Source organism: Zootoca vivipara, chromosome 3, assembly GCF_963506605.1.
Source record: "Zootoca vivipara chromosome 3, rZooViv1.1, whole genome shotgun sequence".
Classification (NCBI taxonomy): domain Eukaryota; kingdom Metazoa; phylum Chordata; class Lepidosauria; order Squamata; family Lacertidae; genus Zootoca; species Zootoca vivipara.
In genome coordinates, this window is record NC_083278.1 from 39,059,436 (window position 1) to 39,085,882 (window position 26,447).

The window sequence follows — 26,447 nt, forward strand, 5'->3', positions numbered from 1 at the left end:
CACAATCGGTGCCAATAAGCAGCAGTAAGCAATTTTTAAAATTCCAGTTCATGTTTATTTAATAAATGCAGTCAGTTCACAGAGATCAAATTAGTCAGACAGGACTCAATACAGTGGTACCTCAACTTATGAATGACTCGACTTACAAATGTTTCGAGATACGAATAGAGTTCTATCCGCCATTTTGGATGCAGTTTAGATAGGATTTTTTCGACTTACAAATTTCTTTTAAAAAATTATCCATTGGCTTCGACTTACGAAGGTCCGTTCGGAATGGATTAAATTCGTAAATCGAGGTATCACTGTATTGTAAAGTAAATCAAACTTTGGTCTTGCTTCTTTACACTAAATTATCTGAACAAACGAAGTGTTATTTAGAACTACTAGCTGCAACTGTCTTGTTAAAATTGTTTACATGGTGTTTTTAGAAGGGTAATATAAAAGTTATCCTCATAGCACATACTTTAAGTGAACTGGGAGAGTTCTCTAAGAGAAGAGCATTGATTTGTGAAGTGTGGACATAACTGATTAAGAATAACCTGTAGTAAATTCATTCAAATTGTAGAACTGCAGGACCATCTGTTGCTGGCCTGGAAACTACATACACTGGAGGCAATGGATTCTCGACATCCTACAACAGCCAGAGATGGTTAAATCTTTATTTGTCAGCTTGTAAATTTCTGGATTTAGCCTTGGCACTGCCCTCTGAAAATCTTCCTCAGTTTCAGATGTAAGTACACTTGATCTCATTCAAATCAAAGTGTGCCGTAGAAACACTTCATTGTGAGAAAACCTTCATATTTAGTCTTTATGGACTGTCAAGGGCGGGTGCTTTCACTGCCTTCTGCCACCTCACCTTGTGTTATGGCAGTGAAAATGTGGCTTAGGGTGGCACAGCTCCCCATCAGGGAAAGGCCCTCCTTATAGCGTTGGTAGAAATTCAGGAGAAGCAACTTGGATAGGGGCCCTCTCCCCACTAACCAGCCCCTGTGCTGTTATGCTTCTGTCAGATGCCCAAGACTGTGTCCCAATATGTATGGAAGGGTGTGTTTTATTACCATTTGGCAAATATGAACAAAAGGAAATCGGAAAGGGGTGGGCAGAACAGAGCAAACAATGCTTTCAGAATATTTCTTCTTAGAAGTGGCTTCTGTGAAACAGATTGCTATTTATCATTTTATGCATCTAATTTTACTCCCATGGATCTTGGTTATTCTTAGCATATTTTGGGTACATAAAGACATGCCTGGATATAAGTTGACTCAACTAGGGAGGGCTGGGGTGTTCTTGCCAAAGATAACTTGCTGAATGTGCAACGAAGTGGTGACTTTGTCCTCTTTTTCTTTAACAGGTATCGCTGGGCCTTTATTCCAGAAGCTTCTGATGATTCAGGGTTGGAGGTGCGAAGACAAGGCACACACCAAAGGGAATTCAAACCATACGTAGTACGATTAGCAAAACTGCTGCGAAAGAGAGCAAAGGTATTTCATTTCTCTTTTCATAAATTATTATTACTGCTACAGACCCAATGCATATTTTACATCACTACATCAATCATACATTTAAGCTCTGATCCAACAGGCGCTTAAAACCATGTGTGGCTTTAGCTAGGTTAAACTGGCAACAGCACCTCTGAAGGGTGGGGTTCAACCTTCAAGCCAACTTGTGTCAGCTGTGCACATAGTGTCTTCAGCCTCTTGATCAAAAGTTCTGGAGAATGCCACGTACTTGTATCCAGCATGTTGAGGGTTCGTTAAACTACTGCACTGAGGTTCGGGCAGTTGTGCCCCTCAGTGGAACAGTTTTAAAAAGCTGCCTGGGCTGTATAGACCGCCAAGGGATAGCTTGTTTCTCCTCCTGTAGTATCTAGGCTAGAGAGACTCAAGAGCGGTGGTGGTTTTACTTGCAATATACCCCCGTCATGCTCTGGTCCTGGGCGATGTCTTGATCCATCACCCAGACCTAGCAGACTAGGGCTGGGAGATATTTGCTTTGCAACATACCACCATATTGCAAAGCTTAGCTGGTGGTATATTATGGTGTCAGAACAGAGGCAGGGAGGATGACAGCCGGGCACGGTGCTACGGCTTTTTGCGCCCTAGGCTAAATTACCTTCTGGCGCCTCCCCCCCCCCCCGGCACATGCGTATAACCCCGCTGCGTCCCCTCCATAGGCGGGAGGGTGCTGGGCTCTCGCACCTCCCGCCTATGGAGCCAGGGACGCTGTGAGCTGTTCAGCGGCGGCGGCAGCAACAGCACCCATAGCTGAAGGCTTCAGCAACGGGCGCTGCCACTGCTGGCACCCTAGGCCAAGGCCTAGTTTGCCTTAATTGAAGCGCCGGCCCTGATGACAGCTGCCAGCCACAGAGATTATTAGCTTTACCATGCGCAGCTTCTGCCTCTCGAGGCCAGGTGGACAAAGCTGCCACCTCCTCTGGAACCCTGGCTGCATGAGGCACAGGGTGAAGCACCTCCAGCAGCTGCTGCCTTGGCATGGGGCAGAGGCTGTCTCTTCCTCCCAGGAGAAAGAGGTAGCTTGCTGTCGCTCCTGTGCAAAGGCAGCAGTTTCTTTCACCTGCTCTGCTGAGGGGTGTGGGCAGCCACGCACCCTCAGCAGAGAAGTTTAAAGGAACTGCCTGTCCATGGGGTGCAGTGACTGCTTCACCCATGACCGACATCACACTCTTTATTGATACATCTCCCAGGTCTAGTACTGACCAGTGAATTTTTGAAGTCTCCTGCAGCACTGCTTTGTCTTGAAACTCTCCTCTCCTCTCTTCCCACATATTAACAGAAAAACCCAGAGGAGGACAGCTCAGGAAAAACACTAAACTGGGAACCTGGCAGCTTGCTCCTGACCATCTGTGCTGTTCGCAGCATTGAACAGCTTCTGCCTTTCTTCAACGTCCTGAGCCAAGTATTTAACAGCAAAATCACCAGCAGAAGCATTGGTCATTCAGGGAGCCCCATGCTTTACCCAAATTCTTTCCCTACCAAGGACATAAAAATGGAAACTCAAAAGACATTCTCCAGCAAAGCAAGACAAAAAATTGAAGAAATGGTTGAGAAGGACTTTCTGGAAGGTGTCATGAAAACATGAAGTGTACACAAAATGTTTATCTTAAGTAATGTAACTTCAAATGAAACCACTCCATCCTTCCAGTGTGTATAGTTTCCTTTTTCATACTTTGTATGTAATGTATACTTCAGGATGTATTTAATTTAAATACCTGTAAATAAGTTCTGGATGTGGCCTGAATCAAGTTGAAATATCGCTGGCTCATATCAGTTATGGTGCCTACTATTTATTGTACATTTGTTTTGTCATCTTGAGGTATGTCTTTAAGAAAATTACCAATACAAGTTGCACATTTTTTTCTAGCTGTGTCTTATTTTCTGTCTAGATATCTATGCAGCATCTTACAGGGAGCCACTTTTCTAATCGAAAGCATGGAAAAGTGCCAGCTATCAGAGCAGTTCTGAGCCTTCTGTATACTTTGATTCAGCACTGCTCCCAACATTCACTCCTCTCAATTAACGTCATTTCTCCCATGGCAACTTCCTGTTTCACATTTTCAATTAAGTACCCTCCTATATGGAGTTACAACTACGTTACTCTTAAATATATGGTTCAAAGTTTTTGCATGTTAAATAAATAAAAAAATCCCTTCCCTGGCTACTACTAGCAGGAGCAAAGGGGACACTGCTGCCTTGCTATGGAAAAATGAAAAGATTTGCTTGTCCAACAATATAGTTGTCAAAATTCAATTTAGTCTAAAAATTACTTAAGAACTGCAGTGACCTAATAAAAGTTAACAGAAATGACAATAAGGAGTTAACTCACTTCTAAAGGAACTGCTTTTAATTATAAATTAATTTTGCATTTCATTTACTAAAGCAAAAGCAGGAAGGTATGGTTTATGACTTACCTTAAAGAACGGTACTTCATTATACTACAGCTTTGGGCTGTTCTCCAACTCCTCCAGCTATATGGTAGACAGCCAGGCTAACTTCATGTGCAAGTTTATCTGCATTTTCCTGGAAAGAAGAATTGCAGCATGAAGAAATTGCAATTCAAGTAAACACTCAGTCATATTTCAGTGTGGATGCTTTGGACAGCTGTACCCAGAAACCAAGGCTGCTAAAGTGATCCTATAATTTTAAGGTACCTTTCTAAGACACTGAGTGCAGCTAAGATTGATCTATTTCTTCCAGCTGCTAGAAGGCAACAATTACACCAAAGAGGGACTTACTTTTTAAAAGAATGTGCAAGTTAACTGCAGATTAAATGCATTCAACATCATTTAATTTGGGCCACAGAAATTTCAAAAGTAAGAAAAAGGAGAGGTAGTGCAAGCAGAGATTTTTTCCAAGCAAACTATGATCCTTCTTTGGGTTTTTCCCCCATCTTCGGAGACTATAGGAGACAAAAACTTTCTGTCTTTTTCTGTCTCTCTTCCCTCTTGTTTCTTCCAACTGTTTTTAAGCAGAGGATGGAATGAGGAACCAAGGAACACACAAAAGACCCATTCCACATGCTATTTTATCCCCCCATGTTGAAAACTCTTAAGAGGGTGTACAAGAAGAATATCCATGTCTCCCCTAAGCAAAAAGCCTAGGGAGGACAGTTTGTTGATAATTTGGGGGTGCAAAAGGGGAAGATCCTCTTGAAGCAGATTGTGCCCACGCTGCTAATTGCTTAACCTTTGGCTGTACAGTGGTACCTCGGTTTACAAACACAATTGGTTCCGGAAGTCTGTACTTAACCTGAAGCGAACTTTCCCATTGAAAGTAATGGAAAATGGATTAATATGTTCCAGACAGGTCCGCGGAGTACTTAACCTGAAAATACTCAAACCGAGGCGTACTTAAACCGAGGTATGACTGTATATAAATGTAATAATTAGTGTTTGCAAACAAAGTTTGCATGGTGGTGGGTGGGAACCTACTATCTGGACTCAAAATTATTCTCTACCACACTGCATTAAGAATATGAATCACTTTGGTTCTGACCTGTGTGTCTGCTTCAGCATAGACTCTGACGACATCTTCTGTTCCAGATGGGCGAACAAAAGCTCGAGCCAATTTAAACCTCTGGGTGAGCTCATCAATTCTCTCCTGCAGCCCTGGGGGTGTAACTGCTCGCCTTTCAGCATCCGTAGTGTCAATTACACGTCTGTCAGCAACCTACAAGTCCAAGTAAAGGAAGTGATACAATCGGACTTGTTAAAAGCTCTAATTTTACCTGCAGATTTTGCAACAGTAAGAGGAGAGAGAGAACACAGACCTAGTTTTGATACAGATTTGTATTGAGTACTCTGCAAGGCCCATAAGATATTGTCACTCCTGCACAATTCTCCACCTACATTTCTCAATTTTTTGGCTGTCATTGGCTGGCTCTTCCCACTCATACATAACTAGACCTAAATCACATTTTGTGTTTTGTCAATCACTGAAACTGCTGGGCTATGCCAAGTTTTCTATCTCACTCTCCCAGATCTTGACCTCTTGTGAGAGCTGCACTAACATGCACACATTGGACTATCCCAGTGACCAGGAATGTTTTATAGTCCCGGTCTGTGCTGTGATGAAACTCAATTCTTGTGAATACATAACAACTAAGAAACGGTGATTGGAGGACCAACATTAAACCCCCAATTTCAAGGTTGATGACACATTGTGCAAGTTTTTGTTCATTGGAAAAATTCTAGTTGATTTAGTCTTAGGTCACCCAATGCAACTATTTCCAGACATGCATGCTCACAGGAAGGCTTCCAAAAGCCAATTCGCACTGCAACATAAAATGACTACATTGTCAGAAATGCCCTTGAGCCTGCAATGTGTTGTCCAAAGCCGACCCAGGGCCAGAAAGTCAGTGGGTTTTTGTTACAGTGCACAGTAGCTGGAGTATTTTGTTATTGTTTGTTGTTGTTGTTTTTTTAAAAAAAGCTTATCCTGAGTCAATTGCCCAAGAAATAAAACTTCCACCAAGGAGGGAGATTCTGTGCAGTAAAGTAGCCGACACCCATTTTCAAAAAGGTGCAGTTATTGATAGTGTCGTCTCTGGCTTAAGCTCACACGCCATGCCATGGCATCAAATGCTAATAAGCCAGCCAGGGAGGACTGAAAGCCTGAGGCAGCCAGAAAGCACTGGATCTGGGCTTCCTCAGGCCAGTATGGATCCTGCCCATATCCTGGCAACAGAGAGCTGACAGTATGCTACAGCATCTCAATGATTGCCCAACAAACAAGAAGACCCATGGGTATGAAAAAGACCCTCCTTGTCTCCAACCCAATTTGTGTTTGCAGACAAGTTGGGAAAGCAAGCCAAGTTTGTAGGTCACTGAAATGAACCACTGCTGCAAGCAGTAGCATTTGTGTCCATCAATGACTTCCCACTAACCTTCACTTTGAGTTGCCGGTTGGGAAGATCTGTGTACATGGTGTCCCACTGTTGTACTGTGAGATTCTTCAACGCCAAGATGGCTTCAATCACCAGCATGTCTGAAAGAGCATCACCAATCGTCTGGGATAGACAGCAAAAAATAAAAGGAAAGGAGAGAATACCAGTGAGGAAAACCAGTATGGCAGAGGCAGCCTTGATTCCAGTTAATAATCTGGATTCTCACGCTCAGTTAGCCTAAAAACTGCCACATGGCCTACATCCTTAAAAATTATTATTTATTAAATTTGTATACTGCTCTTCATCACAGGGTGGTTCACAACATAAATGTACAAAATGAGAACACAAAATACATAATAAAAACAAAGACAAGCAAATAGTAGGTGAAGAAGCTCCTCAAGAAGAGGCCGTAAATTTACCTGAAGGGTGTTTGTGTTGGCACCAGGAAGCAGCTACCACCACCAACGTAATTAGACAAAAAACAACGCCTTTAGCTCTGTAGCACCATGACTTGTACCAGTACTCTCCACTAAGCTACCTTCTGCCCCAGAATATCTCAATGTTCAAAGCAGGGTAAGGGAGAACCCCCCACAATCTCGAAGTGTAAAGCAAAGGGATTTGGAAATACAAACACATTATCAGGCTATTGGGAACTATAAAATAAGTCTCCAACCCCCACAGTCATTTTACAGGTCAGATAACTAACCCATTATCATCAGATTCTATCTGTCACTAGGGATGGAGCAAGAATTCAAAGAGGAGGTACCTGACTCTGTGAGCACTTCTGCTCTAAATTATAACAAGCAACAATCAAACAGACCACTTTGACTCCACTTGCATGCTTTGTCAGCTGATTATTCCAGCCCCAGTTGACAACCCCACCAGCACAAACATGGAGACTGGGTGACGTTTTCCCAACAGGAAATAATGGTCCAACCAATTACAGTGGTACCTCGACTTATGAAGACGATCCGTTCCGCGGCCGTCTTCGTAAGTCGAGGTTTTCGGATGTCGAAGCGTGTGTTTGGCGCATGCGCAAAGCGCGATTTCGCACAGGCACAGAACGCACGCGCCAGGCGAAAAGACTTCTGGGGTTGTCGACTTCGGAAGTCAAAACCTTCGGAAGTCGAAGCGTTCGGATGTCGAGGTATGACTGTACCGGTACATAATACAGATGTATCCCAGATTATCAATTTCCCAATGGTAATTTACTCTCTTTTGCAACACAGAGATGTCGTCATGTAACATCTTTGAAACTCCTAGTATTAAGAAATTTAAAAACAAACTTTAGCTCTTTGTCAACATTCCTACCTGATTTATCAAGTCAATAGTATTTTCAAGGATCTTTGCAGCTTCTCTTTTTTGGTTGTTTTTTTCCTCTTTTGCCTGGTACCTTATCTTCTCTTCTGCAGCTTTACTAAACAGGACCTGGAAGGAGGAACATATTCGATAGTCTGAAGGAATGCAGCGTGGCCACTGTCACCACCATCTCCCAATTACCACATGGTGATAGTGGTGTATCACTGATGCTTTCAAAGAAAGACTGGTACTCCCCAAAAATGATGAACATATGATAGGTACAAAAGGGAGTACATTAGATTTTATTCATACCCTGTGAGAAATAAAGGCTCCTAACAGTGAGGTCTGCAAAGCTCCATGCAGTCCAGCTTCCATTTCCAAAAGCAGTTGGCCAAATCTATTTCTAGGAAGCTCATGAACAGGGCAAAAGTTCCCTCTCAACATCCTATAGTGTCTCCCTGGAATGTGGTGCTCAGGTTCTGGAACCAAGCCAGTATTTTTCCAGGAATTTTGAATGCCACCCATTGTAGGCAACAACCTGGCTATTAGTTACTTGCCTCTGCCTAGTTTTATGCAGCCCTCAAGCTAATTTCAACAGCAGTCTGCAAGTGATCAGTTCAGACCTCTGACAAAAGTGATCTGACTCTCCCCCAGTAGTAGCCTGCTAGGCTGGGAGGAAAAGAGAGACAGGCAGGCAGGAAGAGAAGGAATGGCCGATGGTGAATAAGAACATATGAATAAATCTATGAAGAGATCTGTTAGATCAGGTCAAACCCCATCTGGCCCAGCATCCTGTTCTCCCAGAGGCCAACCAGGTGCCTATTGGAAGCCTGCAACTAGGACCTGAACCCAACAGCACTCTCCTCACTTGTGTCTCCCAGCAACTGGCATTCAGAGGCATACTGCCTCTGAAAGTAGAGGAAGAATATAGACATTATGGCTAGCATCCATTGACAGACAAATTTGTGAATGATAAGGCTAATCCTTTTAAAGCAAGAGGTTGCAAAAAGAGAGAACAGTGAATAGCCCCACCCATGATCAGCATGTGGCTCCTGACAGAAAAAGGTGACCCATCCCAAGACTATAAACTCTCTTATCCCCATGCTAAGTGCATCAAAAGCTAGGCAAAGGCCAAGCTCTTTCACTTACTCCAGCCTCTGACTGACTTTTGGAACAAATTAGGGGCTGAAACTCATTCTGGGCTCTTTATCCCAGAATAACTGGGAGGGATATAAGACATGAGACAAGAGGAGAAAGGATCAGAGAATATTACAGCAGTGTGGCAAGGAGCGGCTGGAAAAGTTATCAGTTTAGATAGGGGCACAATGAATTTTAGTCTTCTTGAGGTTGAGGATGAAGTTTATTACAAAAAAAAAGAGAGCAGAGGGAGAGATTACAAGTGCAAAACACTTACCGTGCCATGACCATTTGCTTCAAAATAAACTCCAATGTCAAATTCCTGGGCCTTGTGATGCAAGTGCTTCACTCCTGTTTTTGCACAGTGGACAGGCACCTAGAAGGAGAAGACCAAACAAACCATCTGTGGTGAGATGGAGCTGTAGGGCTGCACCTTAAAACCAAGCTTTATCCTGCTTGTATCAAAACTAAAACCCACATGCCTGACCAAAAAATCTGTGGGAATGCTAATTTGAAAAATGTTATACACAACAGTAACCAGGTGATTTTAAACTTCAGACTTACTGGTCAAATGTCTTCATAATTGGTAATGTGTACTATGTCACTTATTTCAAAATAGGGTAAGCCAGCTCTGCTACGTTTAGGGGCCCTCCTGTTCATTCTGCAGAGGGGCCCTGGACCTCTGCCCTAAACTCCAGCCCTGATGGCACCACTGGCTATGCAGAGGGCCAGCTATTTCACACAACTAATCTCCATGAATTCGAAGGCTCTTAATATGTTTTGGAGAAAAAGGTGGAACTCTGTAACACCTCCTCCTCTAGGTTAGGGCATTGCACATAAGTCTTAGTTACTAAAAGATTCACTTGCACTGTTGTTGTTTTTCCCATGAAACAATGTGTGATTAGGCCTGGATGGTTTTTACATTGTTTTTAAGCACAGATGTTAGATGGCAGGGCATGCAAGCGTTGAATTAGTACCTTCATGGTTTCTTCCAAATAACGTGTAGAGCTCCCATTGGCATAGGCTGTTTGTATGACTGCAAATGATAAGATCTGCCCAGCCTGAAGGAAGAGAAGCATGCTATTTGCATAATCAGATCTTCGTGAAAACACAATACAAAACAATTATTATTATTATTATTATTATTATTATTATTATTATTATTATTTAAAAATCACTGCCTTGGATGTTCATAAATTCCAGTTAGCAAAGACATGTTAACATTTCACATTGGAATAGGAAGTGTTCTTCAAGAACTTTCAGAACTCTCACATACTTAAAAACAGGGCAAGCATGCTATTGGTGAAAGTCAAGAGCACACCTGATAGCTCAACCCAAAACTGATGATGGCAAGTACAGTATTCCAAAAATCCCTTCTACTTAAAGACAATTGCATTTAAAAAGCACTATGTTAAATAGTTGCAATTACTTTTATTTCTTCCTGATCGAATTTCATTTAAAAAACCCAAACTGTTCCCAAAAAGCAGGGGGGAGCCAAAGATAAGAACTGCTCGGTGAATTATTTGCATTGTAGAAACTTAAAGTTCCAGCTAATTACATTTTCAATTGTTAATTTCCTCAATTTAACCATGCAGCAAGTGAAAGAATTCCATTACCTTGACCAGAAGTTCCTTAAGAAAAGTGCTGATTAGAGTTGCTATTTTATCTCCATCAAGAAGGTGAAAATGGCCAGCAGGGTCATTATAGTAGTAAACAATTCGGTCAGCATCACCATCGAATGAGCAGCATCTCTCATCAGGCTTCATTTCCAGTCCTAACAAGCAGAGTAAACAAAGTAAATACAAAAAATAATTGTTCGGCCTCAGGAATACTGGCACTTAAGAAATCAAGGCATTCAGTATTCTTAATATGTTTCACAGCAACCTACAGATTAAATAGGATAGAAATGAACTACCCATTTTGTTAGGATTTCCTCACAGTACCATGTGCCAATGTAGTTTCCCACTTGTTCTTTAAAATCTTTATTTATAAAAGAGCCAAAATGCTGATGATACGGGCTGAGTCTGTAAGCAGTGTCCCTAAGCTGGGTATGGCTATAGGCATGGACATTAAGGCTCCCCACCCCCAAGGGTGACAAGAGGGAGCAGAGTATAGCTAGAAATAAAACATGAAGGGAAGAAGACTAATAGTGGAAAGGATTGGAGAGAATGAAAGTAAACAGGAAATTAGCAGCACAAACTTGTCACTACTGGGCGCTATCCAATGTTAGTCATACTGACAGTAGACCCAATAAAATCAATGGACTTGTGTCAGTTATTCTGACAATGACTTAGCTGGATATCACAGAGTGTTACATAGCCCTTAACTTGCAAAGGCAAAAAGGGAGAAAAAGATCCTGATAGAAACATGAGGAGTTGCCTCATATAGAGTCAGGCTATTTGGGGGGGGGGGGAATCTAAAGACAATTTTATTGTCTCATATCACCCTGCATTGGGACCCAGGTGGCGCTGTGGTTAAACCACTGAGCCTAGGGCTTGCTGATCAGAAGGTGGCGGTTCGAATCCCTGTGACGGGGTGAGTTCCCGTTGCTTGGTCCCAGCTCCTGCCAACCTAGCAGTTCGAAAGCACGTCATAATGCAAGTAGATAAATAGGAACCGCTACAGCGGGAAGGTAAACGGCGTTTCCATGTGCTGCTCTGGTTTGCCAGAAGCGGCTTTGTCATGCTGGCCACATGACCTGGAAGCTATATGCCGGCTCCCTCGGCCAATAATGCGAGATGAGCGCGCAACCCCAGAGTCGGGCACGACTGGACCTAATGGTCAGGGGTCCCTTTACTTTTACCTTTATCACCCTGCACTAGTTTTCATTTCAGAACTATATAAAAAATAGATGAAAAAATAGATAGGCTCAACATGAGAAAGTGAAACTTCAAAATATACATTACGTTATACATTACAAATGCAGAAGCTGTATCTGCAAAATAGTCTCATCTAGTCTTAGCTAGATAGACAGAATCAGAAAGTGTGTTCCATTATAATTAAAGAAGTCATATGCCGGTATCCAACTATCTAAGCATGTATTAACATCTCCAGCACCAAAAGTGAGATAAGCTGAGTTTTGGATAGGTGTCTCTGAGAAAGCAGGGGAAAAGTTTGATCATGTCAATAAAGCTGATAAGCTTTCCCAGCTTCATTAATCAATCTCTGGCATTGGTGCCTACTCTGTACTGTTGTTAAAAAATATCTATTATTTTCTGGATTGTTTAAACTCTTAAATGTATATCATACAACGCCCCAAGACAAGTGTGTGGAAGGCAATAAATAAATGAATGAGAAACCCTACCTCTCCGAACTTCCAGAGGCAATTAGTCTGGGGATTAGCCCACAACTGGTTTAAGATTGAATGTATGATTAGAAAAGAATGATATTTTGATGAGGTGATGTCATCATAGAACTTTAGGGTTCTCTGTTTTAAGTTAATATTGAGGCAGACTTTAAAAAAAATACCATGAGAGTGTCAATATACATTTGCCATTACATACCCACAGGAGGCTTCTGATTAACTTTTACAAAATCGGCACCACATTGGTGATTGAGTTCTCCTTTAGTCCCATCATTGTTGAAGTGTATTACGAAGCAACTTGGAAGATAGCGTTCCATTTCTTTGAGTTTGAGAGCACCTATGCCATTTGCACAATCTACCTTCAGGCAAATGTGACCATCCCTTTGGCTGGTAGCCTGCAGGTAAGAAAGCAATAAAGGGTCATTTTAACAGTTGTCTCTGAACTCCTACCACCTGCTCATATGCAACACTGACTGTGTTCTGGAGCAGACAGCCAAACAAAATAAACAGAAATGAAAAGATAAACAGGACTCAAAATGGTATTTGTATGTGTAGATTCTGGAACAACTTCCTCTCTATTTCAACCAGTGACTACTAGAGCCCACTGGGACTGGTAGAGCGGAAGGGAGGGTGATCCAGCAGTAGGTGGCAAATAGAGTCAGCTAATTCGTGTCTCTATCCTCCTCCTTGCTCTGTTCTACACAGGCAACATTGAGATTAAGGCGGAGGAAGCTCACAGGTAGTACCATCTGCTGGATTGACTGTAGGCAGAGGCTGAGGGTACACAGAAGGTGGTGCAGCAGCGCCGCCCCCCCAATTGTTCTGATGGACCAGCCTCCAATGATTTCAATGTTTCATCTTTATCAGGAGCAAAACACACTTTGCTCTGCCCTATTACAACGATGGCAGCAATATGTAATATCTATTTTCCTACTGCTAGTTTTAGGCTGCCTCTGTTTTTCTTTAAACTTTTGTTACTACTGCTCATTTCTTTCTGCTAAAGCAAACTATCGTATACTTCAAAGTTATAAACCTGTTCAGTTGTCTACATGGCTGCAATGCTAAAAGCTCAGCCTTAAACATGGTTATTGTTAAATAAAGTCCCACTGTTTTCCATAGGGTTTACATCCCGATTTTCCTCATAAAGCCAATACAGTACCATTTTGAATAATGTATATACAAAATCACAGTTGATCACCTTTAACTTCTATGGCATTAAAAGCTTGCTTAAATCAAAATATTATCCTAAAAGAAAGCAAGGTCCAGCAACAGCAAACTGTTCTAGGACAAGCATTTAAAGAACTTAAGCCAACACTATAAAGGCCCTGTTCTTTGTCCACAGCAATGTAACAGCATAGAGTTGACACTCAAAAAAAGAGCCTCTGCTGCCATTCTTCATAGGAAGCTCATATAGGCAGAGGAGGTGTAAGGACATTAAGTATATTCAAGAATACAGTGGAACCTCGGTTTATGAACACCTCGGTTTATGAATTTTCGGTTTATGAACACCGCGGACCCATCTGGAACGGATTAATTCATTTTCCATTACTTTCAATGGGAAAGTTCGCTTCAGTTTATGAACGCTTCAGTTTATGGACAGACTTCCGGAACCAATTACACCCATGCTTCAGTTTATGAACATTTCAGTTTAAGTACTCCGCGGACCCGTCTGGAACGGATTAATCCACTTTCCATTACTTTCAATGGGAAAGTTCGCTTCAGTTTATGAACGCTTCAGTTTAAGTACTCCGCGGACTGTCTGGAACGGATTAATCCACTTTCCATTACTTTCAATGGGAAATAAAAAAATTCCTTCAGTAGCACCTTAAAGACCAACTAAGTTTTTATTTTGGTATGAGCTTTCGTGTGCATGCACACTTCTTCAGATACAGTGAAATGGAAGTTTCCAGGCACTTATGTAGAGAAGGGGTGGGGAGGGGTGGGGATGGGGATGGGGAGGGGGGATCACTCAGAAGGGTGGTGGAAATGGGTGATTGACTGACTGATAGCTGTTGATGACCGCAAACGACTGCAAATGGTTTTGCATGAAAAAGCAAGGGTTGAGATGGCTGAAGATCGCTTATCATGTATAATGTGATAAGAACCCGATATCTCTGTTCAAACCAGGTCCCTCCATGGTTTTGAGCTTGGTGATAAGTTGCAATTCAGCAACTTCTCTTTCCAGTCTATTTCTGAAATTCTTTTGTAGTAAGACAGCTACTTTGAGATCTTGTATAGAATGTCCTGGGAGATTGAAGTGTTCTCCTACTGGTTTTTCTGTCTTCTGGTTCCTGATGTCAGATTTATGTCCATTTATCCTTTGGCGTAGGGTTTGGCCTGTTTGTCCAATATAGAGAGCTGAAGGGCACTGTTGGCATTTGATGGCATACACAATGTTAGAGGATGAGCAATTAAATAGTCCTGAGATGGTATGTTGGATGTTGTTGGGGCCAGTAATGGTGTTGTCTGGGTGTATGTGGCAGCAAAGTTGGCATCTGGGTTTATTGCAGGCTCTGGTACCAGTGTCCATGTTAAGTCTGGTGGTTGTATTATTGTGGGTGAGGAGTTGTTTAAGATTGGGTGGCTGTCTGTAGGCAATGAAAGGTCTTCCTCCCAGAGCTTGAGAAAGGGAGCGGTCATTGTCCAGGAGAGGCTGTAGATCTCTGATGATGCGTTGTACTGTTTTAGCTTGGGAGCTGTATGTGATGACTAGTGGTGTTCTGTTATTTTCTTTTTTGGGTCTGTCTTGCAGCAGGTTCTCTCTAGGTATCTGTCTGGCTCTGTTGATCTGTTGTTTAACTTCATCAGGTGGATATTTTAGTTCTAAAAAGGTTTGCTGTAGATCTCTTAGGTGAGATTCTCTGTCTGTAGAGTTGGAACAGATGCGGTTGTAACGTAAGGGAAAGTTTGCTTCAGTTTATGAACGCTTTGGTTTATGAACAGACTTCCGGAACCAATTGTGTTCATAAACAGAGGTACCACTGTACAAGCCAAGACTTGAAAAACAGCTCTCTCACCTGCTTTGTAAACTCCACAAAAGCCTTGGAGAGTTTCTGGTAGTAACCTTCCACGGTTGCAGTCCCATAACTCCCATGAGTGTTTCGACAGCAGACCATGTAGTGTAGTTGTGGTGTTGTTACCAAGCCATAATCTAGTTTAAAGCACACACACTAGTCAAGGATTGACACTATTCAGCTTCAGGGACATATTTCACAGTACCTTATTACATTTGCTCAAGTAAAGGTGCAGAAAGGAGAGATTTTTAAAAAATGCTTTAAATGAAATACGTCATCATTGATTTGTTTCCTATCAACCACTATGGATATAAAGGGAACATCATCAATCCTCAGATAAGCGAGCACAGGGCATACCTTGGTATTGACCTCCAAGAGCAGACACACCATCAATCACTGATTGTGAAAGCTTCTTACTGCTAGGCCTGGATGCAAGACACAGGAATAAGGTTACTTTAGTTGAAATGCTATCCAAGCACACCAGTTTACCCCAATTCATTCTTGACACATGAATACAGACAAACAATATCAACATGCAGGACACAAGTGAGATCTACATCTCTAGAGGGAATAAATCACAACAACCAAAGAGATAGTAATGTAATAGGATATACAGTGGTACCTCGGTTTAAGTACACAATTGGTTCCGGAAGTCTGTACTTAACCTGAAGCGTACTTAACCTGAAGCGAACTTTCCCATTGAAAGTAATAGAAAGTGGATTAATCCGTTCCAGACGGTCCACGGAGTACTTAACCTGAAGCGTACTTAACCTGAAGCAAACTTTCTCATTGAAAGTAATAGAAAGTGGATTAATCCGTTCCAGACGGGTCCATGGAGTACTTAAACTGAAAGTACTCAAACCAAAGCATACTTAAACCGAGGTATGACTGTACTCAGAACTTTCCTAGCAACTTACAATTTTTGCCTTATGCTATATTTATTAATTATATTTCTTTAGGGCATTTATATTGCACCTTCCTTCCATCACAGAACTCCTTACACAGGTCTCCCATCCAAACCATGGCAGGCCCAAATCTGCTTCGCTTCAGCAAGGTGACTGCATTATCCAATAGAAATGTTTAAAATGTTGTATGGGTAACATCCATGGAAACACTGAAAGGCATCATTAGACTGGAGGTGCACAAGACAGGGACTTTTCTACAATGGGTCCACATTTGTGGAATTCCTTCCCTTAGCTCCCTCTACTTTATTGGCCTTTAAACAAACCCTGAAAACATTTTTCTTTCCGACTTATTTAATAGCTGCTGTTTTAATGCTGTTATATTTTAATATCTTAGCTTTATATTGTGGTTTCATTCATATATTGGCCTTGAAAAAGTTTTGCCCTGATACCTACCATATTTTTCACTCCATAAGACACACCTGACCATAAGACACACTTAGTTTTCAGAGGAGGAAAGGGGGAAAGCCCTGTTTTTGGGGGGATCAGCTCACAGTTGTGCAGTTTCTTTTGCAAAGAGGAAAAGCCCCATTTTTTTAAAGGATCAGCTCAAAGTTGTTGAGTTTACTTTGCAAAGGGGAAAAATCCTGTTCAACTCACAGTTCTGCAGCTTCTGATAATCTAATCAGCCAGATAATCCAATAAGCCAGTCACATGTTGCTGGGGAAACAGACAGCCTCCCTCTGCAGAACATTCAACAATGGAGGCCTGGGCAAGGGGGCAGGCCGGGAAGGAAGCTAGCCTCCCTTATCTCCCTCCTGGATCTCTTGCAATCAGCTGCTGAGCGGCTTCTTTTCAACACTCCTCTTTCCCTCTTGTTAGCCTTTAGCTCTTTCCAAAAAAAAAAGCACGATCTGCTTTTTGCCCCTGGGCAATTCAGCTCCAGGGACCACGCATTCACTCCATAAGAAGAGAAGATGAGTTTGGATTTGATATCCCGCTTTATCACTACCCGAAGGAGTCTCAAAGCGGCTAACAATCTCCTTTCCCTTCCTCCCCCACAACAGACATCCTGTGAGGTGAGTGGGGCTGAGAGACTTCAGAGAAGTGTGACTAGCCCAAGGTCACCCAGCAGCTGCATGTGGAGGAGCGGAGACATGGACCCGGTTCCCCAGATTACGAGTCTACCGCTCTTAACCACTACACCACACTGGCTGCACAGACATTTCCCCTTACTTTTTAGGAGGAAAAAAGTGTGTCTTATAGAGCAAAAAATACGGTATATGTTTGAAAAAATAAACACGAAGAGTGAATGTGTATATTACCAAGTCACTCCCAAGATGTCTATCAGATTTATTCTTACCTGGTGTCTCTGCCAATAACAATGAAGGCCTCCTGCTGAAGGTCTACAGCTTCCTTCTGGCAGATGTCAGTCAGCACTCCCTGCAATTCATGTTCTTCTGCATTGGCCAAGTGTGTGGCATGCTCTTCCCAGATAGGTGACAACATTTCACCCAATGGGTCAATCAACTTCACACCATTGTCTTCCTTCGAAAAAGACATCAATGAAAACCTTCTTTCAACATAGGCAATCTTGACTTAGGAAAAGAGAAATCAGCCTAAATGATCCTTTTAGTTCTACAGTTCTAAAAGAATATTGATATGGTTAAGTCACAGCACCCATATAGCAACCCCCCCCCCCTTAATCTGCAGCTCAATTCCTTCTTTCCTATCTGATAATACTCATTCACTTACTTCAGGGTTGTGAGAGGCTGTAACCATAACGCCAATGGTGGATTTTTTCTGCTTGGATCTCAATACGGCCAGCAAACCCATGCAAAACATTGTGTGATCAAGGTCCTCTGCTTTGGTACGGAAACCAGCTGTTCCATACTGAAGAGAAAGTCCTGGAGGTTTGGCATGGAGCTTTGAGTACTTTGCAACTGCTTCAAAATCCATCTCTGTAAGAGGCAGAATAAATTGATTAACATTACAGGTGACCATATTGTGACAGCAATTCCAAAACCAGGAGGATGGGGAGATAATAGGACTTAACTTACACCAGAATAAGTTATGAGAGGTGAGGAAGCTTAAAAACAGCGAGAGAGAGTGTGTGTGTGTGTGCACAGAAGTACAATTACTTGCTTATACCAGTGGTAGCCAATGAGATTTATTCCAGGTGAAGGCAGCCCTGTATCAGGAAGTTTTAATGTTTGAAATTTGATTATGTTTTTATATTTTGCTGGAAACTGCCCAGAGTGTCTGCAGAAACCCAGTCAGATGGGCAAGGTATAAATAATAAAATTATTACTATGATGGTGGTGATGATGATGAAATCCAACTCCCATCAATCCCAGTCAACATGGCTAATGGTCAGGGATGATGGGAGTGATAGCACAACAGCATCAGGTTGTTTTAGACACTGGTTAACTCCTGGCTTGCACATAGACTAGCACACTGAAGTAACAATCCCACTAACTCAGGCTAACCAGTCCAAAGTATCAGGGGTTGGAAGAAAATGGTTACAAGACAGAGTTAACTTTCTGTTTTCACACTGCTAAATGCAACAACATCTGTATTCCAACATTGATTATTTCAGAGTGATTAGTTGTAGTTGTGGTGATTTTGGAGGTGCCTTTAACTGTGGGTTTACTTAATTGTATTTTATTGCAATTTCTTATCACGATCCATAAAGAGATGTATTTTTATGGAATGCAGTATACAACTACCTTAAACAATAAACGTGTGTGTAGAAAGGGTAGTTGGCCAACCTGGAGAAATTAAAACAAACTAGCTTTAAAAAGCCTATGACTCTAGTAGTCATGATGACTATCTACCGGTAGCTAGTACATCCAGACAAAACCAACCTTGCTTCCATTGTGCCCCACCCACCCATGTCCTGGTAAGCAGCAGTAACACCAGAGGGTGGCTTTGCACTTCAATCCTACACCATTAGTATTTTCCCCAAAACTAAACAAGAAACCTCAAAAACTGCAACCTTTCCTCAGAATTGTTGTTCCTTCCCCTTGATAATTTTGAAAGCCCTTTCCTTAACCCTTTCCAGCACTATGGTATCATTTTTATTTTTGAGATGTGGTACACAGTATTCCAAGTACAGTACTGTCACACTATAGACTTTTGTAACAGTCTTATGATATCAGCAGCTTTATTCTCAACCCCTTACCTAATGACCTCTAACATGGGGTTCTCTTTTTTCATACCTCCTGCACGCTGCGGGGGCTTCACACTTGCAACCTCAACAACTCCTTCCTGGTCGGTCACTGCCAGCTCAGAAGACCTAGCACATATATATAAGATATACTTACCCCATAGTGCATTACTTAACTCTTGCTTAGGCTAAACGGCATCTACCGTTTTAACGCCCACTCAGTTTGGGGACACACCTTTCTTTTTACCGCCCTGAACAAACCCAAACAGACGAAGCCACCCCACTTACCAACCTGCAGCGCCCTGGATGAGTTCTGCGAGCGGACGTGGCTGTTCCTCGGAAGCTTCCAACTCGCCCTTCCGGGAAGCTCCGAAGCAGCCTCGCTCGCCGCCTGCGCCTATCGCATTCGCCGGCAGCCGTAGGGGCGGGGCGGGGCTTCGGGCGTCTCCGCCTCCCATTGGGTCGGGAGAAGCGAGCGCTGAGTGGGGTGGAGCCGCTTCCACCCGCTTCCCGGACGCGCAGCCTCGTCGCGTAACTCGGGCTCATTGGGAAGCAAACGACTCGTGGCATCCAAGCGGGGCTTCCTTCCTCCTCAGCTGAGCGTGGCAAGAATCTCTTCTCCCGGGCATGGCTGGATCCGCCTTGGCAGGCGCGCAACTACATGAGGACGCCATAAGGACACCGAGAGCAGCCCCGCTGGATTAGGCCTGTGGGAAGCACGCAAACAGGATTGGAGCCCAAGGGCCCTCTCCCCTCCCGCGGTTTCCAGCCGGCAGGTGGGCCTTTGGCAGGAGAGAGACCGGGCGAGGGTGGAAAAAATAAAATGAAACAGTAACGTATCTTAACCGCAGGCAACACGGTTCTTACATAATTTGAATTCGAACCTCACTCCTCCGCCACTGAGGCTCCCTTCGCGCGCGAAGCCCAAGCCTTCCTCGGCGCTTCAGCGACGCGCCGCCAGCCCTTCGACGCCTCGGATCACGTGGCTGCCCAGGTGTTTCTATGCGCGCGCGAGAGGGGGGCGTGGTCGCTTGCACGCGGGCCTCCCAGGAGGCACGTTGGTTCGGAGGGTCCCATCCGCGAGACGCTGTGCTCCCTTTGCCTCTGAAGGAACGAGCCAATCACTCGCTTCGTCTCTAAGAGCGTGGGCTGATTGGCCTCGCTCCCGGTGTTGAGGGATCTGGCGGCCGGTTACCTTCGATGGGCTTCGCCACGTCCTCCGCCGCGTGCTTATTTGAGGGAGGGGGCGGAGCCATTTTAATTCCGCACCTACGGCTGTAAGGGCGGGTAATGGCCGCTGGAGGATTTGCCGATGCATCCCGCTCCCAGACGCCTCTGGTGGAGCCGCCTCTTGCCTGGCTTCAGCAATATCCCACTGCTAGGGCTCTCAAAAGAGGGCAGACTGCTGCTTAGCAGTTTTAGGACTGTGCCGAGTGTGCACCACGTGATTTCTCCGCATTGGAACCTTGTTCACACGTTAAGTTGAAGGTTCCAAGCTGTGTATACGTGCGTACACGTTTCTGTTTGAAAGTGTGCCCTTGATCATTTTTGTACAGTTCCACTGTTGCGCGTAAAGATACACAGTTGGTGTGAGTTGAATGTTATATTTTAATAACTACAAGCGTACATCTGACTATGCAGACAGTTGTGCTGATTGTATACATGTTGGATCTAAAGTGAAGAAGGGGCGGAGTACTCTAAACTGGACCCGGTATAAGCCTGCATATACTGTACTGTGAGGTCTTAAAAAGGTGAATACATTGTATTGTACTTCTTGAGACATTTGGTTGGCAGCGAGCAGGGAGAGAATTTTCATTAGCTCAGGGATAGGTAACCTGGGGCCTTCCAATCCTTGCAGAACTAAACATCTGTTATTGCTGACCATGGCTAGGTTGATCAGGGTTGATGAGACTTGGTCCAACAACACCTCAAAGGCTACATACTCCCATTCCTAAATTAGATGGGACTTTTGATTTGACCCAGAAGGGCAAATCTTACATTTTTAAATTGCAACCAGAACTGCCACATAAAAACAGTAAGATCATACAGCTGTGGTGGGGGGAATTGCTGACTTAAAAGCAAGTGGTACATTGGTACAGTATTCATCTGCTATTGTTTGGTCCCACCTACCGTCTTTCCCCTTTTTTAAGACACCGTCTTATAACTTTTTTTCCTCAAAAAAACACAGGGTGGCTTACTTTCGGTGGGATGTCTTATTTTTTTATTATCGGTACAGTTTTTACAGCTCAGGGCGCTGGCTCAGGGCGCTGCTCAGTTCTCTTGAGTGCTCGGCGCTGCAGCAGCCACTGGTTCCGGGTGGCGGGGCAGCAGGCATCCTAGGCCGGGCCAGGCAGAGGCCGCTGGCTCAGGCGCTCTGCCTGCCGCTGCAGGGCGCTCCAAGCTCCTTGGCCAGGCCAGGCAAGGAAGAAGCAGTGAGCCCAGCGGTGGCGACAAGCACAGAAGCGGCAGGGCGGCGATGGACGAGAAGGCGGAGCGCGGGGATGCAGCCAGCAAGGCGGGAGCGCGATCAGCTGTTAAGCGGAGCTCTTGGAGCGCTACTTCAGAGCTGATCGCGCTCCTGCAGTGCCAGCTGCATGGAGTGACTCTGTGAGTGGAGGTGCCTGTGGGGGTTGGTTTCCGCGGAGCGGAAGTATGGCTTATTTTGGGGGTATGTCTTATATTTCTCAAATGCTTAAAAACCCTGCCATGGCTTACTTTCTGACTACGTATTAAAAAAGGGGAAACAGGGTACCTTCTACAGAACATCTGCCTACTGTATGATGATGTGATTGCATCACAAGTCATTGGGTGGGATTTGCAAGTTGAAGTGAAGGGTCACTACCATAGCCACATATGATAGCCTGACAAAACTGAGTCAAACCTGACTGGAGAGCGCTCTGGTTGAGCCTCTATGGAACATTCATTGTTTGTATTGGACTCTTAGAACAAATGTGAGCAGCTTACAATACATTATAGAGGAGTTAAGGTAAACCCATCAGTTGACTTCTCTGGTTTGGGGAGCCCACCTTGAAAGTGGTATTTGAGGCTTATGTTGTTTGAATATGGATGGTAATATCTTCTAACCAGTGTTCGAAATTTGCCAGGTGCCTTTTATACTTGACAGCCGTTTACAACCAAGTGAAGATGCCTGGGTGCCAGGATGCCACCTGATATCTTCACCCTTTGGAGATGCATGTCTGGGAATCATTGAATCTTGACTGTTTTCAAACACTAATACCACATCCTGTAAAATTATATCAGTTATATTTTATCTGCACAATCAGAATTTCAGGAACCAAAATGTTTTTTTCTGTGTAGCCTGAGCAAGAGCAGTGATCAATGTTGTAGTTACGGTAAGTGTAACACTCTACTCTCTAATTATTCCCAGAAAGTGGCATTCAGAGGCATACTGTCACAGCGTACAGAGCTAAGCCAAGGTTTTGGTTGGTGTGTTGTCTGAACTGGGACTCGTTAACCTCCCACCTCACCAAGCACAATCTGTAGCCTAAGTTTGTTTACTTGGCAGCAAAAATGAACAGGTAGGAGCAAAGTGGCCACAAGCTCATCTCCAAGAACCTGCACATTCATGAGATACCAGTGTGCCAAAGTTTGAATTACCATTTTCTGCAAACCTGGCCAGCAACTGTTAGTAGCTGTCAGCCAAAGACAATACATTGGAAAGGAAGAGAAAGTGCATAAGAACCACTTAAAGTACAATGTGCTTTCACTGCAAACAGAACCCTCAGGATACTTTGCATGGATATGTTTTTCACTGTGGAAACTGGATAGCCATTAATGTTTGTAATTTTATGACCCGTCCAAAATTGAACGCATGAATCAATAATAATATTAGCACTAGATCTTCAACTGCTTCCACATCTTGTTGGTAATTCACTTCATGTGTTTCTTAATGTTAGAACTGGATGCATTTATGGCCTTGATTTTATTTGTGCACCTAGTCTCTTTGAACTCCTTGGACCCAGAACCTAAATCTGCTTGAGGATTATAGGCTTCATTGTTATTGCAAAGTTAAAGGAGTGTTTCATTTGTTCAAAACTATTTTGTTCCGGCTTGGACAACTTTTATAAATTACTTTACAATCTATTTTGTGGGGTGGGTGGGAGAGAATATTAGTAGACATAAGAACAACATTATTGATACGATCTCTCCCATCTACAGGTGGCTGACTTCACATCTGTAACAATGTCCAGCATAATAAAAGAAAGACTTGAACTTCAAATGGCAGAATTAGAAATGCTTTTTTCTATGTTTCCTGATAAAGGAGAAATAGCTCTTCAGGATGAAAATAATTTCCTTAATGCTCAGAAATATCTGAACAATACAAGAGAAAATCTGCCACATATAATTGAATATTCAGTTGCCGTTACTATTGATGAACCAAAGGTGAGATAATCTGTTTTGGGTTGGGATGTTTTCCTTTGCTTTATTACCTTTTAAAAAACATAATATTTTACTTAATTATTAAATATTTGTGCAAGCGTGTTTACCTTCAATAAAGCCAGCATGTATTGTATTGAGCCAATATATCAATTTAAGCCACTGTACTGTATTGCATGCCCACAGTTGAATTTAGCCTCAGCCATTCATGCTTCATTTAGTCACTTCTGTATTAAATTAGAATACTGTGATGTGCTCCATGCAAAGCAGTCACTGAAGACTGGAAAGTTTTGTGAATATGTATTTGCTTTTTAATTTTAGGCAAGAGTAAATTTGCAGGTAGCCTTACCGCATGACTACCCCCAGGTGCCACCACACCTTTTTGCAAGATCAAGTGCTGTAGACAGGCAGCAACAACTGGAGCTCAACAAGGATCTCGCTTCTTACATTGCTTCTTTGGAGCCAGGAGAACTTTGTGTATGTGCAGCTGTGCAATGGTTGCGAGACAACAGCATAAGCTACTTACAAAACAGCAAACTCCACTGCAAAAATGTGCCAAGGGAGAGCGTAGTTAAAACATTATTCAACCGGATGTGGATTTACAGCCACCACATCTATAGACAAGAACTAAGGAAAAAGATTTTTGATTGTGCAAAGAAATTAAATCTGACTGGTTTCTGCCTAACTGGCAAGCCTGGAATCATTTGTGTGGAAGGTGTCAAAGAAAACTGTGAAGAATTTTGGCACGTTATTAGATATCCCAACTGGAAACACATTTCCTGCAAACATGTCGAGAATAGAGAGACTGATGGAAATGGGGATAACCTACGTCTCTTTCAGACTTTTGAAGATTTACAGTTTCAAGCCCATGGTGACTACGGCCTGAGGAATGACTATCACATGGACCTTGGTCAGTTCCTAGAATTCCTTAAGGGTCATCAAAGTGAACATGTATTTCAGATCTTGTTTGGCATTGAAGGCAAATGTTCTGACAACTAACAAGCTATGTTTTTAATTTTCTTGTCTCTGTTAATAGAAATGAAATCCATCTATGAATCTGCCGCAAGAAAATAAAAGTACAGTATGGATGAGTGAAAGTGACAAGTAACTTAAAAGGGGCATGCACAGAATCTTTGTTTAGTATTTGAACGGTTGGCACATCAGTTTGTAATTTTGTTCAGAGCAAAACTTCTCAAATTGGCTGCAAGAGTAAGGGGGCTTGATTTGTACTGAGCCAGACAAATGCTGCATCTAAATCCAATCCTGAGAGGCATTATTCCCCACAATCTAAGGTGTCCAGGGGAAGGAGTGGACAGTATTTTTGAGGTGAAGGGGGAAATGGTTGAGGGCACTAGCAGTGGCCAGGGCCAAAGTGAGTGGGCACACCTCTTTTTCTCTCTCTTTCCTTAACCTATCATCAATTCCATCCCTTCTATTCATTTTCTCTCACATTCACAGTAATCCATTCACTCCCCATTTCCCTTGTATTGCCATCTCCCCCATTCACACACACTCCTTTCAGCTTTCCTTCCAAGGTAGGTGGGGGAACGATGCTCCTTTTTCCAACCTAGAAATGAAGGAAAGGAAGCTGTTGGGGCAGGAATTGAGTAATCTGTTTCGCCACTGGTAGCTCACAGTAGATGCCAAGTATGTATTGGGGACAAGGTTGTAGGAGACAGAGGGCTGCACTCAGGTTGTCCATCTGTGCTTTAGCGCTTCAAATACAAATAATTTCCAGTGCCGTTAACTAAAGATTGCAGATATTCAAGCTGAGCCACAAAGTAGCAGGTTCACAAAACAATTATTTTTGTTATCTCAGGCCCAAACTGTACAAAGACTATATATTAGAAGATGCATAAGCACCTCTTTGGACCAGACATTGCATAGTTCACATGCTCATTCACTAAGGCATGGATAGTTATGCTATGGAACATCCAGTAACCTTCCTCTTCGTCATTGGTTTGCCAACTGGCTTCTCTGTGAAAAATGTGCACATGCCTAGCAAACTACTGACCTAAACTACTTTTCCTTGACTAGGAACATTTGATCTGGCATCAAAAAACTTCTGGTTAGAAGTACTTAGCTTTTTATCTTGCTTTTTCTATAGGTGTCACCAGAAAAAAACATTAAAAGAAATAGCTGAGACACTTTTAAACTGATCATACTGATGATATATTGCTTTATCATTTGTTTGCAATATCGCAGAACTGTAATATATGACCATAATTTCATACAGATGTCTATGTATATGAAAAGTACATTTTAAATGTGCTTCTACAGTACTGCTCTGTCATAAATTTAGCAGAGCCCCTTCAAAAGAAATATTTAAAAATGCCTAAATTGATTTTTATTTTCTTAGGCGTGTGCTATTTTAGCTTAATTTATTAGCTTAAAGTGAAAGAATTATAACAATTCTACCAAAATTTCATGGCTTAAAAAAGTATTCAGTGCTGCTAGAAAGGAAAACAAATATATCCTGAGTTCTGACAAATTGTGCTATGATTTGACAAAAGTTGAAAGCTACCAAATATCTGAGTGCTTCCAGTATTGTTGCAGTGCTGCTGTCTTTCTGTTAAAAGTTCCCAGTCTGTATTTGCATGGCTTCTTGGGGCCAGGTGTAAGAGTCTGTCCGAAAGCTTTCATAGTCAGTGCTATAAACCTGGGAGCGGATGAATGCTTCCTTGTCTTCTGGCTCAGGGTGGAAAGTGGCTGTGTTGTTGCTGTAGGCATTCTCTGCAATCTGAGAGAGCAAGACAAATCCCTCATTGTTAGACTTCTGAATAGACCTGAGAGGTAGCAAAGTGTATAATGAAGAAAGTTCA

General features: G+C 42.9%; 4 protein-coding genes across 16 annotated transcripts in view; 2 read left to right on the forward strand and 2 right to left on the reverse strand.

The window, feature by feature from the left end:
• Positions 1-3,380, forward strand: part of DOP1A (DOP1 leucine zipper like protein A) — a 59,039-nt gene extending 55,659 nt beyond the window's left edge. For 5 of the 6 annotated variants that reach the window (XM_035109496.2, XM_060272559.1, XM_035109498.2 and 2 more), the window contains 3 exons: positions 566-730; positions 1,352-1,481; positions 2,794-3,380. In XM_035109496.2, the coding sequence (XP_034965387.2) occupies positions 566-730; positions 1,352-1,481; positions 2,794-3,099 (601 nt within the window). In that variant the 3' untranslated portion in view covers positions 3,100-3,380. Of the gene's footprint in view, positions 1-565; positions 735-1,351; positions 1,482-2,793 lie in introns of those variants that run through there. The other variant, XM_060272560.1, reaches the window with a different exon arrangement.
• PGM3 (phosphoglucomutase 3) lies at positions 33-21,356 on the reverse strand. 5 transcript variants are annotated; one of them, XR_009557323.1, is made up of 15 exons: positions 19,520-21,356; positions 17,814-18,019; positions 17,422-17,606; positions 15,514-15,581; positions 15,160-15,293; positions 12,342-12,537; positions 10,455-10,612; positions 9,816-9,899; positions 9,116-9,214; positions 7,714-7,830; positions 6,403-6,525; positions 5,013-5,186; positions 3,929-4,037; positions 2,718-2,989; positions 33-1,460 (listed from the first exon to the last, which is right to left on the reverse strand). XR_009557323.1 is itself a non-coding variant. In XM_060272563.1 (14 exons), exons 1-13 carry the CDS (start codon positions 19,683-19,685, stop codon positions 3,948-3,950), a joined length of 1,800 nt encoding a protein of 599 aa, XP_060128546.1. In that variant the 5' UTR covers positions 19,686-21,356; the 3' UTR covers positions 33-1,460; positions 3,929-3,947. The 5 variants fall into 5 exon arrangements, 4 of the variants coding, with proteins under 4 accessions (XP_060128546.1, XP_034965394.1, XP_034965396.1 ...); XM_060272563.1 differs by lacking the exon at positions 2,718-2,989; XM_035109503.2 differs by lacking the exon at positions 2,718-2,989 and having other exon boundaries at positions 33-1,463.
• On the forward strand, positions 19,881-25,932 carry RWDD2A (RWD domain containing 2A). 3 transcript variants are annotated; one of them, XM_035109515.2, is made up of 3 exons: positions 19,881-20,003; positions 23,407-23,631; positions 23,947-25,932. In XM_035109515.2, the coding sequence occupies exons 2-3, from the start codon at positions 23,431-23,433 to the stop codon at positions 24,622-24,624; spliced, it is 879 nt and encodes a 292-aa protein (XP_034965406.1). In that variant the 5' UTR covers positions 19,881-20,003; positions 23,407-23,430; the 3' UTR covers positions 24,625-25,932. The 3 variants fall into 3 exon arrangements, with proteins under 3 accessions (XP_034965406.1, XP_034965408.1, XP_060128555.1); XM_035109517.2 differs by lacking the exon at positions 19,881-20,003 and having other exon boundaries at positions 21,983-23,631; positions 23,947-24,535; positions 24,662-25,932; XM_060272572.1 differs by lacking the exon at positions 19,881-20,003 and having other exon boundaries at positions 21,983-23,631.
• ME1 (malic enzyme 1) overlaps positions 25,782-26,447 on the reverse strand; it is a 131,676-nt gene continuing 131,010 nt past the window's right edge. For both annotated transcript variants that reach the window (XM_035109508.2, XM_035109509.2), the window contains exon 14: positions 25,782-26,365. In XM_035109508.2, the coding sequence (XP_034965399.1) occupies positions 26,198-26,365 (168 nt within the window). In that variant the 3' untranslated portion in view covers positions 25,782-26,197. The remainder of the gene's footprint in view (positions 26,366-26,447) is intronic.

What these genes read in the sequence shown, in the direction of transcription:
- PGM3 (XM_060272563.1), bottom strand. Translation starts at nt 19,685, where the DNA reads ATGGGAGGCGGAGACGCCCGAAGCCCCGCCCCGCCCCTACGGCTGCCG. An exon ending in CAGCCTCTCACAACCCTGAA is followed by an intron (nt 17,607 to 17,813) that starts GTAAGTGAATGA and finishes TCTTTTTCGAAG; the next exon opens with GAAGACAATGGTGTGAAGTT. An exon ending in GTTATTGGCAGAGACACCAG is followed by an intron (nt 15,582 to 17,421) that starts GTAAGAATAAAT and finishes TCTTGCATCCAG; the next exon opens with GCCTAGCAGTAAGAAGCTTT.
- RWDD2A (XM_035109515.2), top strand. Translation starts at nt 23,431, where the DNA reads ATGTCCAGCATAATAAAAGAAAGACTTGAACTTCAAATGGCAGAATTA. An exon ending in TTACTATTGATGAACCAAAG is followed by an intron (nt 23,632 to 23,946) that starts GTGAGATAATCT and finishes TTTTAATTTTAG; the next exon opens with GCAAGAGTAAATTTGCAGGT.